General features: G+C 46.3%; 2 protein-coding genes across 2 annotated transcripts; one reads left to right on the plus strand and one right to left on the minus strand.

Annotated features, from left to right (window-relative positions):
• Positions 1–51: 51 nt before the first annotated feature.
• On the plus strand, positions 52–6,458 carry eno4 (enolase 4). Its single transcript, XM_049735899.2, is given in 16 exon segments — positions 52–279; positions 971–1,099; positions 1,199–1,383; positions 1,545–1,678; positions 1,744–1,910; positions 2,382–2,513; positions 2,986–3,054; positions 3,494–3,530; positions 3,533–3,568; positions 3,571–3,656; positions 3,738–3,804; positions 3,807–3,862; positions 4,121–4,299; positions 4,677–4,734; positions 5,683–5,800; positions 6,131–6,458. Coding segments are annotated over 16 exon segments (1,704 nt in total). The 5' UTR covers positions 52–117; the 3' UTR covers positions 6,220–6,458.
• Positions 4,407–16,878, minus strand: shtn1 (shootin 1). The gene is given in 19 exon segments (XM_049735900.2): positions 4,407–7,723; positions 7,725–7,775; positions 8,158–8,208; positions 8,469–8,569; positions 8,719–8,798; positions 8,881–8,902; positions 8,905–8,946; positions 8,949–9,005; positions 9,449–9,578; positions 9,580–9,603; positions 10,186–10,332; positions 10,423–10,516; positions 10,652–10,755; positions 11,168–11,265; positions 11,371–11,530; positions 13,233–13,342; positions 15,027–15,087; positions 15,410–15,462; positions 16,338–16,878. Coding segments are annotated over 19 exon segments (1,506 nt in total). The 5' UTR covers positions 16,393–16,878; the 3' UTR covers positions 4,407–7,657.
• Positions 16,879–16,920: the final 42 nt, after the last annotated feature.

Below are 16,920 nucleotides of genomic sequence, written 5' to 3' on the forward strand. Positions count from 1 at the left end.
AGAGAGAGATTGTCTCGTGGTGCCTCCCTCCCTCCCTCCCTCCCTCGCGAACGTTGCGTTGCCATGGTAACGGAAAACAGCCGCTTCAGCGAGGACGATAGATAAGACAGCTCAACAATGTCTGCTTTCGTCAACTCCCTTTCGGAAGAAGACCAAGAGTTCCACCAAATCAAAGACGCAGCTGCGGAGTTTTACCGGGCCAACCGAGTACCCGAGGAGCTTGAGAAAGCCTTGGGAGAACTTTTCTTCCAGAACCCCGAGGACGTCCACGGTTACCTGGTGCTTGCAATTTTATTTTATTTTATTTTATTTTACTTGCTACTGATATTTCCCGTCCATGCAGCCAAGCCTGTTTTATGTTCACTCAGCACGAAAGACAGCACAAGTGATCTCACTTCTCTGCAGCATTGTATGGAAGACAGTGATCCCTCATTGATCGCGGGAGATGCGTCGTTCCACAACCACCCGCAAGAAACCAAGATCAATAACATGTCTTATTTGGAAATGGAAACGCCATTGTATTGAAAGTTCCAACACGTAGTATTTCTTGTTGGCCGCTAGAGGGCGTGGATGTGTTGCAAGTCAATTAGAAGAGAGCTTTTCCTCGCCAAGCAATGCACGCATGCATGGTGTCCACTCGAAGACACCACACCACACCACACTAAGACAGCCAAACCGAAGGGAGTGTTGCATTGTGCTACAATGCACAATAGTAAAGCTTTTGAAAGCCGAACCCCTTACATAAACCTTTGCCATTCCCCCTTAATAATCCTTCCCACACTGCTCTGTGCACGATCGATTGGAGCGGGAAGAAAAGATTGAAGCGGGTCAGCGTTTGAAAATGCGCCCGTGCCATACTTTCGGAGAACCACCCGCACACATTGTGTTTACGGTTTTACATTTGAATTTACAATACTATTCCAGATGTTGTACATTTGAACATGTTTTTCTTCAACCGCGGACTCCCTAGGCCACTTATTTCGCAAGACTCTCATCACATCCATTCATCAGCAGACTGAATGGAAAGGAGATCTATGACTCAAAAGGACAACTATGTGCTGAGGCTGAACTCTTTTGCATCATCTGCAATCAAGAAAAGGTAAGGCTCGCTCAAGAAACATGCAACCGAGTGATGTGTTGCTGTGTGAGGCTAGCCGATTTGCCGTTGAAATAAGCCATGCGATTTCTTTGGGTCTAGCGGATGTCTTCGGCCGCCGTCTCCAGTCACTTTCCGCAGAACGACTCTTTGGCCGAGTGGCGAGCAAAAAGCGAGGAGAGAGCGCGTCACGTCGCCACAGCTGTTCACTGGATAGTCGAACCTCTGAACAGACTGCTGAAGGGACACAACCCTTGTGACCAATCGCAAGTTGACCAGCAACTCAGGTAGAATGGAAATGTATGGAGCTTTCCCAAGTTTTCGTTCAATACACTTGAGTAGAGCAGAGTGGAGGAGAGTAAGAAACTAAAACAAAACAGGGCTTGGACTCTTTGTTTGCACAAGTCATTATTTCATCAATCAAAGTATGTTGCTGGTCATTGCACAGCGATTTCTTCGCGGCTCGCAAACAGGAGGAGAAAGAAAACAGGGAAAAGGAGGAGATTCTTTCTGCGAGTGAACAGGAGGTGGAAATTCCGTCTTCGCCACCTGAAAAGAAGAAAGACAAGAAGAATGATAAAAGTAATTGACAATTGTCAATTCCTTCCAAACGTGTGATCCAACATGATGTCTTTGTGACACTACAGAAAAAAAAGGCAATTCGGAGAAGCCATTTTGTCCTGCAGAGCCACCAGAACCGGTGCTCCCCGGGTGCTTGGCCATTGGCTCAGTGTCTCTTGCTGTGGCCAAGAGCGGGGCTCAGGTAAAGGCCAGCCCGCTCTACAAATACATCCGCAGTCTGAAGGACCCAGAGGTGAGCGAGAGAGAGAGAGAGAGAGAGACAGAGAGAGAGAGACAGAGAGAGAGAGACAGAGAGAGACAGAGAGAGAGAGAGAGAGAGAGAGAGAGAGAGAGAGAGAGAGAGAGAGAGAGAGAGAGAGAGAGAGAGAGAGACAGAGAGAGAGAGAGAGAGAGAGAGAGAGAGAGAGAGAGAGCGAGAGCGAGAGCGAGCGAGCGAGCGAGAGAGAGAGAGAGAGAGAGAGAGAGCGAGAGAGAGAGAGAGCGAGAGAGAGAGAGAGAGAGAGAGAGAGAGAGAGAGCGAGAGAGAGAGAGAGAGAGAGAGAGAGAGAGAGAGAGAGAGAGAGAGAGAGAGAGAGAGAGAGAGAGAGCGAGCCCAGGGCATAACGGGAGGTTCAGTATCCCCAAAAAAAATCACTCACTGACTGACTGACTGACTGACTGACTGACTGCTTACTCAAGCACTGTCTTCAATATGTGTGTACAGGATGATCAAGACACATTTCATATACCTGTCTCCTTGGTCACTTTATTAAGCTGTGGCAAGATGTGTCCTGGAAAGCTCAACCTGCTGGAAGAGGTCATACTGATTCCCAACGCAGGACAACAAGTCAAACAAGTAGCCCACCGAGCAGTCGCATTGTTGCTTTTGCCTAGCTGGCTGGCTGGCTGGCCGGCCGGCTGGCTGGATCCAAACTGTTGACCTTCCATGATGTGACCTCTTTCAGCACCATGTAGCGTTTTCAAAAATGTGATCGGGCATGTACACCCATTTGTACGTGGGCAGCATTCAGGAGCTTCTCCTTTTGCTTCAGCACAGACGGGCCGGTGGCAAGTTCACTAGGCAGACATCAATGGGAACCCTTTGTTTGTATCATCATCATTTCAAGTCTTTTGCACAAACAACAAAGAAACGCCACCAAGATGGGGCCATCTGTCCTAAGCATGACTGGCAGACAATCTCAACAGCGTTGTTATGTTTGAATTCCACGTGGTCCTGTATGCGTGAGCACATCCTCTGTTTGTGTTTTCACTGTTTGAGTCAGGCATTTGCTGCGCAGGTCGTACTAAAGCGTGACCTCCTTTTGCAGATCATCACAATGGCAACACGGCTACAGAAGGAAATGATGAGAATATTGAGTGAATCATCAAAGCCTGGGGTGAGGGACATTTTCATCTATTGATAAATAGGAGTGGAAGAATTTCCCAGCATTTCTCTCAACAATAATCAGACAAGTTTAATGCGAGTGGAATTCCTTTGTCTGCAAAAATACAATATGCATTAAGTTTATAACCACTCTTCAAATCCTTCAATTCCCAGACTTGCGTTGAAAAGATGATTCAACCGTTGATAATGCCATACAGAAATGCTTAACAATGGAAATTGTGAGTGGCGGGCGGGCGCATTCAACTGCCATAACCTTGCAATCCCGCCGACTGTTACATTCAGACTCGTTTCTTGTCAGTCCAACGCACCTAGATGTTGCTCCACAGATCCAAATAAACGATGACGTTTTTAGCACAAATGATAGTATTTTCAATACGTGCGGAGGTGGAGGAAGACAAAAAAAATAAAGTGCCGATTGTGTCGCCTTCGAGGTCACCGCGGCCATTTTGAGCGACAACGGTGTGCTGCCGTGAGTTTCGATCGTCCTGAGCAAGCACTGGATCTGATTACGAAGCGTGCAATAACCTTGAGCTGCAACTGGGAACGGAGATCCATCTGGCAGTGAACTGTGCCGGCCCCGACCTCATGGACTACGTAAGCCGGTCATCCATGCTAGAAAGCAAGGGGAGACGACAATTGCTGAGCGCCTCTTTTCTCTCTCTCGCTCTCTGACAGACCAAACAAAAGTACGAATCGCAACAGGAGCGTTTTAAGTCTCCAGACGAGCTCGTAAGCATGTATCAAAGCTTCTAAGCAAGTACACTGCAGTGGTGGCTTTAATCGACCCACTCAGGAGGGAGGTATGTCCGTCTCGCTTTCAAATGTGGATTTGTGGATGTTCAAGAATGCACGTTGAGCGTTTGATTGCAGCGATGAGAACGAACGAACGCAAAGCCTACTGTCACCAAATGTTTGCTTTGCGTTGGGCCACGTAAGACTGATGAGGATGACTTTCATTCAGTGCTTGCTGTGGCTTTTTGTTTTGTTTGATGAAGAAAGGGTGGCCATGGCCATATGTACGTATGTAGACCAGATATGACAAATGTCATCCATCCAAGGACACAGAACAGTGGGAGAAACTGAGCGATGCCATTGGACAGTCGTGCGTGCTGCTCTCTGACGCCACGCACAAGGCACAGGCTCCACCCCTTCCTGGAGTCACAGGTCAGCTCTTAAAACACACCAACCAGATGACGGTCAGCGACTTGATCCGCATCACATCTGAGCATCAAGGTAGATACGTAGATGCATGGCCTTTTAACATTTCACTTGTCTTGTGTTTGACGTGTCTTTCTGCACAACAGCGTATTTTACGCCCATCACAAATCAAATTCTAAGTCAGAGACTCATCATCGGTTAAGCTTTTTTTATGTATTGTAAATATATGAAGAAACATGTACAGATCATTGACCAAAAATTACAATATGATGGAAATGCGTTCCTTTCAAAATGTAGACTCAGAGATGATGGTTCAGGGCCCTCAATTGAAATCATTTCAAGATTTCCGTTCAGCCCCCCCCCCCCCCAAAATAAATCCACATTGCTATTGTGGCATGTTGGATTGCTGTCACTGCTAACCTTTGTTTGCGTGCGTGCGTGCGTCTCTTCCAGGTTCTGTGCTACTGGCCAAAGCAACGACGAGTCCTGCGATGATGATTCTCTGTCAGACATAGTGAGTGTTTGGAGCTTCGAAAAACTGCTTAGTTGCTAATGGCAGAGCAAAATGGTGATAGCCATACATCCATCCATACTTGCTATGCAAAGTGGGACACATCCTTTCATCAGCTAACACAAAGGATTGTAATGATCTAGCACAAAGGATGGCTCCATAGGGGCGTGAAAATACTGCCATGTGAAAAACACGGGATGTGTTTCACTTGATTGTTTCTTCAATATGCAACGCAGTACAGGTAGCACATAAAGCACATTGACATTTCTGGCCATCAATTCAAGCTCAAGCACTCTCACTTATGCAGTAATAGGAAACATACAAGCAAGTCACCTCGGAATGGCTCAAACAAACAAAAGCATAAAAAAGATCAAGCTTCGGAATGAACGTCAATACACCTCAATCAGTAGAAATCGGAAAAGCCGCACACTGTGCTAAATATGCCTCCGAATTGGAATAGTACTCCACTCGCAGCGTGCCTGGATGCTAAAATGGAGATAGATGTGTGTCTATGCATTCCTGTTGAGAAGTGCAAACGACAAAATGCAATGTTTTGCCCATAGGGCACAGACGAGATGCAGCCACCGGCTGTTCTCGCACATCTACAAACACTTGAAGGTTCTTGATTGCGCTGACCCCAGTCAGATGTGCTTTTTGTATGAAATGCAGCCGCATACATTTGATTGGAGGCTGCTAATACGCAAATGGGATGATGTGTTTAGAAAAACACCAAATGACACATTTTCAACTGCGGGAACAGGAATGTCCCAGGCAGCAAAGGTGTTTACACTCTGATGCCAAAGGCAGTGTGAAAGAGAGGACGCACGCAGGCACGCACGCACGCACGCACGCACGCACGCACACGCGCACGCACGCAGCGTAATTGTCTCTCTTCTTTGGTGCCGTCAGACAGATTTGTTTTGTTTTTTTTCTCCCCCCCCCCTCTTTCAGGCTGTGGGTCTGGGCCTGGACTATGTCAAACTGGGAGGTCTGACCAGTGCCGAGAGGATGACTAAATACAACAGGCTGCTTTCTATAGAGGAAGAGCTGTCTCAACAGGGGATCCTGGGTATGCTTGGCTCTCTCTGACAAAGGCCCAAAGCAAGAGAGGAAGTCTCACCCTCGGTCTCTCTCTTCTGTCGTGTGTGAAAGAAACCAGTGTGTGAAATGGATGTGTTAATTGCCGCCTAATGACATGCCAGGGCAAATTCTTCCCTTGTCTGTAAACGACGGCACACACTTCAAAGAAGAGTAAATGAGGAGGTTTTTACGAGAGCATCCTGAGCAGAAAAAGCTTAGGCGACGTGTTGTCCTAGGATCCCCAAGTCCTCCAAATGAGTTCAGTGGTAGCGAGAGGTTCCTTTCACTTTGATCATTTGAGGATTTGTCTCATCCACAGTCCCAAAGGAGCACCACTCCCTGCCACTGTTCATTGAAACTGAAGCAGAAGCAGAAGCGGAAGCGGAAGCGGAAGCGGAAGAAGTCTGAAAGAGAGCATCAGCTGTTTGTACGGCAGCATATGGCACATTTATTGTGCTTCCTTCAGTCACTTGTGAGATCTCTACCGCTTTCAAGAGCTTCTCATTAGAGCCACAGCACTAATGAGAAGCTCTCCCATGTTTGATTTGATACTGTACTTCTGCTTCTCTCAAGCCTTTTAGGGCACTTAAGAATGACATGTACGTACTTCCTTGCAGTAGCAGCAAATTGCATTTCAACATAGTTAACTGCTATGACTCTACTTCCTGTTTCTTTCGAATCACAACGGCTTGAATGGATTGCGTTGGACTTCAGGGCTGGCTGGCACTGGCATTCTTTTCTGAAAAGCCAGAGGGGAAAATTGAGCCGCAACATGGCGTCTGTCATTACGTCCGTTGTGTGGAGCAAACTAATTTTTGTTCCAGCGTGCGTGCGTGCTTACGTCCGTTGTGTGGAGCAAACAAATTTAGTTCCAGCGCTCGCACGCACGCATGCACGCACGCATGCACGCACGCCGACCGATCTCGGGAGTCAAGTCAAACTGGGTTCAAATTGAGCTGTGAGGAGGACACCAAAAAAACAGGGGTGGGGGGGGGGGGGGGGTGGGGGGGATCAATCAATACACGCTTGTTTTTTTTTTTCCCCTCATTTTGCTTGTCTTCAAGTGTGTCACCAACACCATTCTAGCTCCATATGCACTTTGCTTTCTTCATGGATGGATGACTCCTGTTTGGATAAGGACCATTGTTGAATCAAGTCAGCATTTGGCTTTCTTTCAAGCCTTTTGAGGGTGAATCTGCTTTGCAAAGGAGGCGACTTCAAACAACAATGGCATTTCCTCCACACTGTGCGCATGCATGAAGGGGACGGCAAGCTGGAAATTACACCTCAGCGCTAAACCAAGCCTTTAGCCTTAATCACCAAAAGTGTCCGATAAGTGACGGACAGGACAGGACAGGACAGGACACGGGGTTCTCGTGTTTCCGACCGGAAGCGTCTGGGAAATCTGGCCGGGCAGGTGTTCGAGCGCAAACAAGACAAAAGCCAACGTTGAAGAACGAATAACTGGCACGGCCTTCGATTCAACCGTGACAAAACAACTCTAATTGGTTGGATCAAAGTATTTGAAATCCTGGCAACAGCTGTACAGACAAGAACTGAAAAGGAATACAAATACAAATACGGATGGATCCTCTCTACGTGTGCAAACGTAAAGAAACCACGTGTGGAAGAATATTCATTCACCAGAAGTTACATTGAAGTCATAAGCAGAAAGATTTTCATTGATAATCCATTTCCATGCCCCTGCTTTCAGGCAAAGTCATTTTCTGACACCAGCGATTGCTCAACCGAGAAGAATTTGCTCGGACAAGGGCGGATGTTAGGCGTACGTGATTTTCAGCAAAACAAAAATACACGTCGTCTGTCGTGGAAATAAAACAATACCCTAGGAGCTTGCTTCCAGTACATGGCGCCGTCTCAGCAAGACTTTCTGCAGTTCGTCATTTGGGGGATGGTGATGATCCCGTCTTCGGCTGAGGAGGAAGGCTTCTGTCGCAATTCCCCTGAAAGGACAAAATACGGGATGATGCGTTGCAGTGACCTCTTCTGCTCTCGGCTGCATCCTCCACACAAGCTGTAAGTTCCGGTGTCGGACGGCGCCTTGATATTCGGCGTTCGTTTTTCGAGCCTAGGTTGAGCCGAGCGGGTCGGGCTACGCTGGTGGCTCTTCCGCTACGCCGGCCGCTCTTCTTCTACGCTTCCACGTTCGGCCGCGCGCGCAAACTCGAGCGGCTAGGACTGTCCAAAGTGGTGAGGGTTTCTGCGCTCCACAGAGGTTCAATGAGGAGGAACCTCGCAGGCTCCTCTGCCTTCTTCCAATGTGGAAAGTTGTTGGGCTGCTGAGCAAACAATCGAAAGGCCACAGTGTTGGACAAAGGCTATTACCATGATGGCTCGAAGTTCCTGGAAGGCGGAATTAGACGGCTTCCTCTCCATCTGATAAAAGGAAAAGAATGGGAAAAGACAAGCAAAAGATAAATATTATACTTATTATTTCTCATGCCATGCTTCAGCCAATTACAAGAACATGACAAAGCCCAGCACGGAGGCAGGCGTTTCACAAGCCGACATCAACGATGGACCATTTTCCCAATTATTGTGGCGGGCCGAGGAATACGTGACAAGATACCCTGAAGTCTGCATAGCCATTAAGTCACGGTATTTTATTTTGTCCCCTAACATTGAAGAATTCGAACCTTTCTCCGGTTATTGGCTCTCTGGCTGACGGGCCGAAGCTGAACCCCGTTCTTGATCCTGTTCATCATTTCCTCCACAGCTTGCTGCCTGACATCCACTTCTGGAAAACACACACACACACACACACACACACATGCGCACACTATTTTTCTATGTGGGAGGACAGGTCAACAAAAAGAGGTTTTTGTGTTTTGCCCAGCTTCGGAGTCATGCACGGATAAGCCAAGCCGCAAGTCTGCAATTTGGTACCTGCTCTCTGGGCAGAATTGTGGAGCACAAGTGGGATGTCACTGCTGTTTTGCCTCTTTCTGATTAATGACAGTAAGGAGCTAGGGAGAGCATACAAATCAACATCACCTTTGGATCAATCTACCGTTCCAATTTCATTCTACTAAGGACGGAAAAGTTTACCTGAGTGGGTTGAAGGCTGCAAGGTTGGAAGTGGTGGCGGCGGCGGCGGCGGCGGCGGCGGACATCAGCTACTGGAAGATGTGCTGGATCGGTAGCCGTTTGCAGTTTCTTTTGAAGTTCTTCAACTGATCATCCAATGATAAAATGATTGAGTGAAATAGACGTTTCTAGTTGACCTTTCGCAAACACCCCTTCCCCTTTGTTCCCTTCTTAAAGACATTGCAATCGACAGGATGATGATGATGATGATGCACCCTTGTTCAAAAGAGAAATTGCAAACAGTTGCCTCCTTCCGCCATATCAAAAAAGACACAAGGAAACGCTGGAATGCAAAGAATCCAAAAAATAAAAGCATCCATCCATGCATCCATCCATGCATCCATCCATGCATCCATCCATCCATCCATGCATCCATCCATCCATCCATCCATCCATCCATGCATCCATCCATCCATGCATCCATCCATCCATCCATGCATCCATCGTCCGTCCGTCCGTCCGTACAGATGGATGGATGAATGGATGCCTACATCCACTGCAGCTTGTTTTCATGCTTGTGTGTTGTTACCTGTGGATCTCAGATCCTTGACCTCTGTTTGGGCCTTGGAGCACTCATCACTGTACTCCTTCTTCTCCTCCTCCACAAGCTCAAGTTTACACTTCAAGGCCGTCAGCTCCTTTAGCGCCTCGCAGCTACTTTAATTTCTCTTCCACTTTGTTGATCTGAACACACAAACATTTTTCCTTTTGTGTGTTGAATGAATTTCACAGCACAAACAACTTGATAAGGAGGCGAGTGTGATTGTGTTTAGCATCCATACATTTTAAGCACCAGTCCGTTTAATTTCACTTGGAGGGGGGGGGGGGACATTTCAGTCCAAAACTGAAATGTTTTGGAGCAGCTCTTGCAGTGGCAATTAAGTCGTCCTGACTGGGTAGATGTCAGCTTTTCCCTAACCTTTTCCAATTGTTCATCGCCAGCAGAGGTCAGTGATCCCACTCAGCTTTAATTGTTTTACATCAGAGTCAGTGGTGCGAGGGAGGGAGGGGAGGGAGGGAGGGAGTTAGGTGGGAGCTGGTTCCAGGCCAAGCTTCCTTTTCTTAAAGGCTTTCCTTTATGTCGAAAACGTTTGCTTAACTCTGAGGTTATCTGTTCACTCGCTCATGTTTGTATATTAGCTGTGTATATTCTATCGATCTATCTATCTATCTATCTGACGACAGAACATCAAGGAGACCCCCCACACACACACACACACACACTCTCACTCTCGCTCTCTCTGACAAGTGTGGGGTCAGGTCTACCTGGCTCTGGTGCTCCTGCTTCAGGCTTTCCAAATCCTTGGTCAGCGATGTCACCTGGCTGAGTGCCTCCTGTAGAGCATCGCTCGGTGTCGTGCTCTGCATCAGGATCTGGCTGTGTCTCTTGAGCATCTTTTGTTCAACAAGCATCTGAAGCACCCACCATTGTAAAATATAGCTAGTAGGAAAGGGGGCGCTACCATGATACGTAATGGTGACATTGTAATATACGTAACTCACTGCTCTGGCAAAGTTCTCTGCCCCCTCTCTCAAGTCCCGCTCCAGATTCAAGGTGTCCTGTAGAGCTTGGTATTCCTCCACAGCAACCTTGACACTGAATTTCCGCATTTTTGATTGATTTGACACGAGCCATCCACCTAACGTTAACCTTACGAGCCATGTTCATATTTACCAGACCGTACATTTCCCCCCCCCCCCCCCCCCCCCCAAATGGTTTGGATTTCATTGCATCCATAGCCTCCCATTCTAACCTCTGTTATATTTTCTCAGAAGCTTCTTTTGCTGCGCCGTCTCAGCCATTAACACGCTGTTAGCATGTTTTTCTTGGAGCAGCTGCAAATGGAAAAGAGAAAGTGGGCTTCTCAACAAACAATGAAGGCTGAGGAGCACCGTGCTTGCTTATCACCGTGGTGGCAATCCATTTGGCCTTTGTTCTAGTATTGGAAAAGAAAGTTCAAATAGCTCAGAATGATGAAAATAGGTTCAAATGAACACCAAACATTTGCATTGGACTTGCGTGATGGATGCCTTCTCAACGCTTGATAGGATTCACGTCGGGATATCGAATTCCCAACCTCAATGGACAGCACCCTTTGCTTCACTGAGCAAAACATTCTGGAGCATTTACAGATCATCCAGAGTAGTTGAGTGAGTTTTCGTGCAAATAACGCAGTGTAGGTAAAGTAAAAAAAAAGATAGATGGATAGATAGGTGCCAAAGCAGGAAATGCTGGGCTAGTACTCACCTCTTGCCTGCTTTCCTCAAGTTGTTCTTTCAGCATTGCAAGATTGTCACAAAGGTGATTTTTCTCCCTCAGTGTCAACTGCAATTGACTTTGCAGCTCTGAAAGAAGAAAGATGATCATTTCGACAGACTCTGCTCTCACATCCAGGAGAGAGAAGAGGCCTGAAAATATTCACAAGTGTATGTTGAGAGAAAATGCTGCACCTGATATCTTGCACTGGCACACACTTGACAAGCAGTTGGCAGCATTCAGCTGCTCACCTTCGTCTTCATCCTCGAGGTTTATCTGGCCGATGGTCCCCGGTCCGAGTTGAGACAGCAACATCATGCTCTTCCTTTTCAACGAGTGCTTCTGTTGGTTCAACTACAGCCAAAAGAAAGACAAAACATCCAATGAAGATGGATGCTTTTGCAGAATTCTAACTAGTCACTCAAGCAAATCCTACGAATCATCCATCATTCCATTGTGTGTGCGTGGGTTCATGATTTAAAATACAAATGTGGTGTTAAACTGGTGGTTGTCATAACATTAGCATTTACACTCGCTGCTCATCAAATTCTTCACTTGAGAAAAGACCTTCATGGGTTGGTTGGTTGGCATTAAGAGCGAGCTAGCTAGGCTAGCTAGCTAGCTTGCTAGCTAGCTTGCTAGCTAGCTTGCTAGCTATTGGACGAGGCCTTTGCAAGCGCAACAATGTCACAAATGACACAATCAATTTCTTTGAAATGACTTTGGGAAATGTGTCCATTTTGGCCTGGGAATGATGCAATATGGACAACTGATTGCAGGCCTTTGGCTTCAAGAAACATCTTATGAGTCAATAAAAACTCAATTACTAATCAATCAGTCGAGAAGGAAGGAAGGAAGGAAGGAAGAAACGGTCTTTTTTTCACGTCTCGGGTTTCCCACAGTGATACGTTAGCATTACCGCTCATTTCATTTGGCCCATCAATTGCAACAGTGAAAGAGCAAGACGTCGCTTTACATATATAACGGAACTCGTATTGAGATTTTCAGATGGCTGAAGTGCCACTGACTTTGGATGACAATCAAGCAACAAAACAAGTGACAGGCCAGATGAGCTTTTTCTTCTCTTTCTTTTCTTTTCTTTTGCTCTGCAATCAGTCATAATGGCAGGACACATGCAAAAGCAATGACCAGGTGCATGAACATGAGCGATGACACATTTGATGCCTTTGAACCTCTTTGCATCAAATATTTCTTTCCTATTTGCAGATTGATTACATTGCAAGTTCAATCAGCAGGAATCAGCGCCCTGAAGCGAAGCCCATTCCAAAGATAAAAGCAGCTTATAGCAAATGCTGGAGATGAATGCAATTTGCAACCGAGGAAAGAAAAGTCAATTGCAGAAAAGAAAAACACACAAAGATGGGAGAGAACAGACCACAAAAGATCATTGAACGGCACCCTCGTGAGAAAAGCAACAGGGCCTTTTTTTGCTTTCAAACAATCTCCAGCATGGAATAACACGCGCAATGGGCAAAATGATCATTGAGAATAAACCGAGACATAGCCGTGCTTTACGACTGACTTTTGGTTTCTTCGCAAAAACGTCGCCTTTTCATTTAAACGCCGGCAAAATGCCAACGGGCCATTCCGTTTGTGCCCTTTGCTCAATCCAATTTGGATCGGGCATCACTGTGGTAGAGATTGGAAACTTTGAAGATAAAAATGAAACAACCATTGGAAGGTCGGAAGAAAGGCTTCACTTTTCCACAGCCTGCAACTTTGCTTGAACCCGTTTTGTCCAGGAATCGAAAGAGAAATGCTGACAAGCGTAAAGAGCGGCAAAGCACTATGCTCCGGCTCCATCGCTCCCAAATAACAACTCGCACTAAATTTAGCAAGGACTCCAAACTAGTGGTCGCAATCGAACGGATCGAATGCATTTTGGACACCGGAGCTCTGCGGGCGCAGAGTGCTTTTGCTTCCGTCACGTCAAGTCGACTATTACCTTGACAAATGAGTGATCGCTCCTCCCGCATTTAGTAGTCATTCTCGATAATAATAAGTCATTGAGTTAGCGCTAGTCATTGAAATGAACTGTAGTGGAAGTGCACCTTGGAGGCAGGGCCTCAGCGCTTTCTCTGCACGTCCTCTCAATCTCCAGTTTCTCCTGAATCTCGTTGATCTCCTCAATGACCATTGTTGACACTGAGAGAGAGAGAGAGGAGAGAGAGAGAGAGAGAGAGAGAGAGAGAGAGAGAGAGATGAGAGAGGAGAGAGAGAGAGAGAAGAGAGAAGAGAGAGAGAGAGAGAGAGAGAGAGAGAGAGAGAGAGAGAGAGAGAGAGAGAGAGAGAGAGAGAGAGAGAGAAAGGCACATGAATTGATCAGCCAGGCGTCCGTCAGTCCGTCAGTCCGTCCGTCCGTCCGTCCTCAGTGACATCCAGGCCAAGCTAGTATTTTGGAAAAACAACAATTAAAGAAAGCGCGACACCTATCATTTTCAAAACGATGAGAGCGCAGCACACCTGGCTTCAAACGTTTCCATTCATTTTGCCCAAATGATTCTGCATAAAGGCCCAATGCTTTGAGACCACTTTACTGAAGATAGAATTTCAAATAGAGGTTGAGATCTAACCCCCCCCCCCCCGGGAAAAAAAAAAAAAAAAAGCAAACAGTTTGTGTTTGTGACGATGACAGCTCGAGACGTTTTTCATGGGAATAAATCTGGCGGGTGCTCGCGCATGGAGCAATTCTCCAGCCAAAACACATATTATGCTTGACTCGCACATTAATAGAGGCTGCCCGACTGTGCCAAGCAGCTGCATATTAGGAGCTATTACGTGATTTCATAGCTCTTAGAAAATTGCTCCTATTCACAACAAAACGGCTGGTGGGTGGGGTGGGGTGGCTGGCAGGCTCGCTGAGGACACTGCAAAAAGTCCCCAACACACACACACACACACACAATCGTGCCTTTTCAATTGCTGATGGCAAGGTTGATGACAACATGACCATTGTGTTATAATGATAACACCACAAAGGCATCTGCCCCCCTCATCAAGGCTCGGCTCGGCTCGGCTCGCCTGGCCTCGCCTCGCCTCGCAGTGGCTGCAGATACAATTTAATTCACTGTTCTGTTGATACCATTATGCAGCCCGTCGGCGTAGGGGTGGCTAATCACTGTCTTTCCAGAGAGGACCATGAATAAGGACACACACAAAAAGAAGGAAGAAAACAGATGGAGGATAATGGGCATGCCAAAACTCACAATTAAGACTGTCATATTTGACGACGCGGCGGCGGCGGCGGCGGCGGCAGGGGCCCCCGTTGACTTTCAGCACTTCCACACTGCTGTTTGTTTACCACGGCTACCAGTAATCATAATTAACACGTCATTAGGTCCGAGCCAGAAGATTTGTTGGAGTGGCCGGCCGTGACAGGGAGATTGCGCCCAAAGGGAAACACAATGAAAAGTGGCAGGCAGGCAGGCAGCTAAGTGCTATTGACGTGACGGGCGCAGGGAGTTAGTTCATGGGTGTCGCTTCATCCCGCCCAGCCATCTTAATTAGGTGTCACCTAATTGCAGCTGGTCTTGGAACTTCATTTCTCCTGTGCTCAACCACAATGTTTCATTAGTTAGAGGGAGGGAGGGCAATTGGTTAAGGGCGCTCCAGGTGCCAGTGTCAAACCCTAACATTGTTTATTGCAAATGTCACCAGATTACGTGTCAAAGCATGTGTTTCTTGTTTACCAACGTCGTCGTCGTCGTCGTCATCTTACTTAGCTCTTTGATGCAATCAATTTGGCAGCACGGGTGGCTAATCGGCCATTTGCCTAGACGGAATTGACTTTTCCACAAGAACCTGCGGATATGTATTGAAAACAACTTACCTTGTTGAAATTCATTGAGCTTCTTGATCGCCTCATCCCGTTCCTCCTGCAGTATCTTACACTAGGAGAGCCGGATATACGTACAGTTTTCATGCAAGGAATACTGACGATTATTTATAGACTGATAATCCGGTATAATATATATTTGAACAAACATTTTGTTGAAACAGTATGACATTTCTTAATAGGTTCTCAAAGAAACGGAAGATTTCAAAGTCAGCCAAAAGAGTCCATTAGCAATTCCACTCAATGTCCTGAGAATGAAAAGACCCGGCCGGCCGGATGAATGAGAATATTAGCAAAAAAAAGGCAAACAAATGTGATGTGTTCCTTACAATTGTGTAAAAAGGACTTGGTAGTGGCATATTGTGACAGATATTTACCTCCTTCGTTGTTGCTTCATGTCTCCTTTGCAGGCCTTCATATTCCTGTATCGCTGCGGGAAGCAAAGGGTGCCACTCGTCCATCATCGCACCAAAAATCCACACAAAGCCTCCTCAATTTCACATGAATACTATATTTCACACATGGGAAATTCTCAAACATGTGATAACTTCTCACATACTGACTAATTCCGCTCGTGTTGTTTGAGTGCAGCAGTATGAGGCCATTTCCCCAATACTAAAAATACATGTTTTATAGTTCCTGGAAACCTCAATTGGGTAAATTCAATGTTTTTTCAGACATCTAGTATACGATTCATCAGTCCGCACATGTGCTTACAAAGGATTCCAAGCGTTTCAATGGCTTCCTCTCTTTATTGATGCAATGTTAACGGTTGAACAAGCGCAATGTTTCTGGGGGGTCTCCCGAAAAGGATTTCACCTGATGCCAGCCAGCTAAAACCATAGTTCATATTCGACTGAAATATTGAGCATAATCAAGAAGCGCCAAACGTTTGCGTTTCGAAAAAGCGAGGGATTCTTGTGCTGCTGAATGAGGTCAGCGGGCGTGGCTATTAGCCTCCAAACCGCACGAAGACCCACCCACTCATCCGCCGGTGTTACCTTTGTAAGCACAATAGTTCCAAAGTGGTCCCTTCTAGTTGTGCTTATCATACACAATGTCACAAGTTGGACTCTCGTTCCAAAGTACAGCTGTAGAAAAGCCGGTTCTCCACTTTGGCATGTCAAACGAATACATTGCATGCACACACAGCGTATTGGCTAAAGTAGCTTTTGGAATCAACATAGGCAGGATACCATTCAGCGCCTTGCAGCTGAGTGCAATATGAGCTACTACAAAATTGACCTTGCTATGAACCCCAAACTAATTGACATGCACTGGTCGTCTCACAGCAGGCAGGCCTACCTTTGTTTGTCAAGTCAGCAATGGTGTTCTTTTGATCCAATTCTTCCGAAGCCATAGGACTTTTGGATTTTTTTTCAAATGATTTGCAGCAGGAAGTGAATGAACGTCGTCGTGACACGCCTGAACACTTTCAGTGACACAAACTCCAGCATAGCTGTTCGAAGTCCGCGCGTGACACGCATACCAATCTTAAGGGAACAAACACAGTATTGACCTTTTAAGAAAATGGAATATTTATGTGTGAATCTCAAATGATTTGATGTGCTGAAATGTTGGACAAGTTCAACCAATATAAAGATACTACATACTGGCAGTTCATGAGTAAAAAGTATGTTCATGTCATGTCATTTACTTACCTTTAATTCACGTCATGTCCTTTACTTACCTTTAATTCACACGTCAGCCAGTATCAACACTTTATAAAGCCAAACTCACAATGATGTTTTCAATACCTCGCGTGTTACCATATGCATTTAAATGGGCACGTCATGCAGATTGAGGCCAATGCATATTTTCCCTGAAAGATTACTAAAACGCCCAGTATGTCCTGTAAAATACGAAATAAATTTGGCTTCAACTGGAA

Source organism: Syngnathus scovelli, chromosome 12 (genome assembly GCF_024217435.2).
Source record: "Syngnathus scovelli strain Florida chromosome 12, RoL_Ssco_1.2, whole genome shotgun sequence".
Lineage (NCBI taxonomy): Eukaryota > Metazoa > Chordata > Actinopteri > Syngnathiformes > Syngnathidae > Syngnathus > Syngnathus scovelli.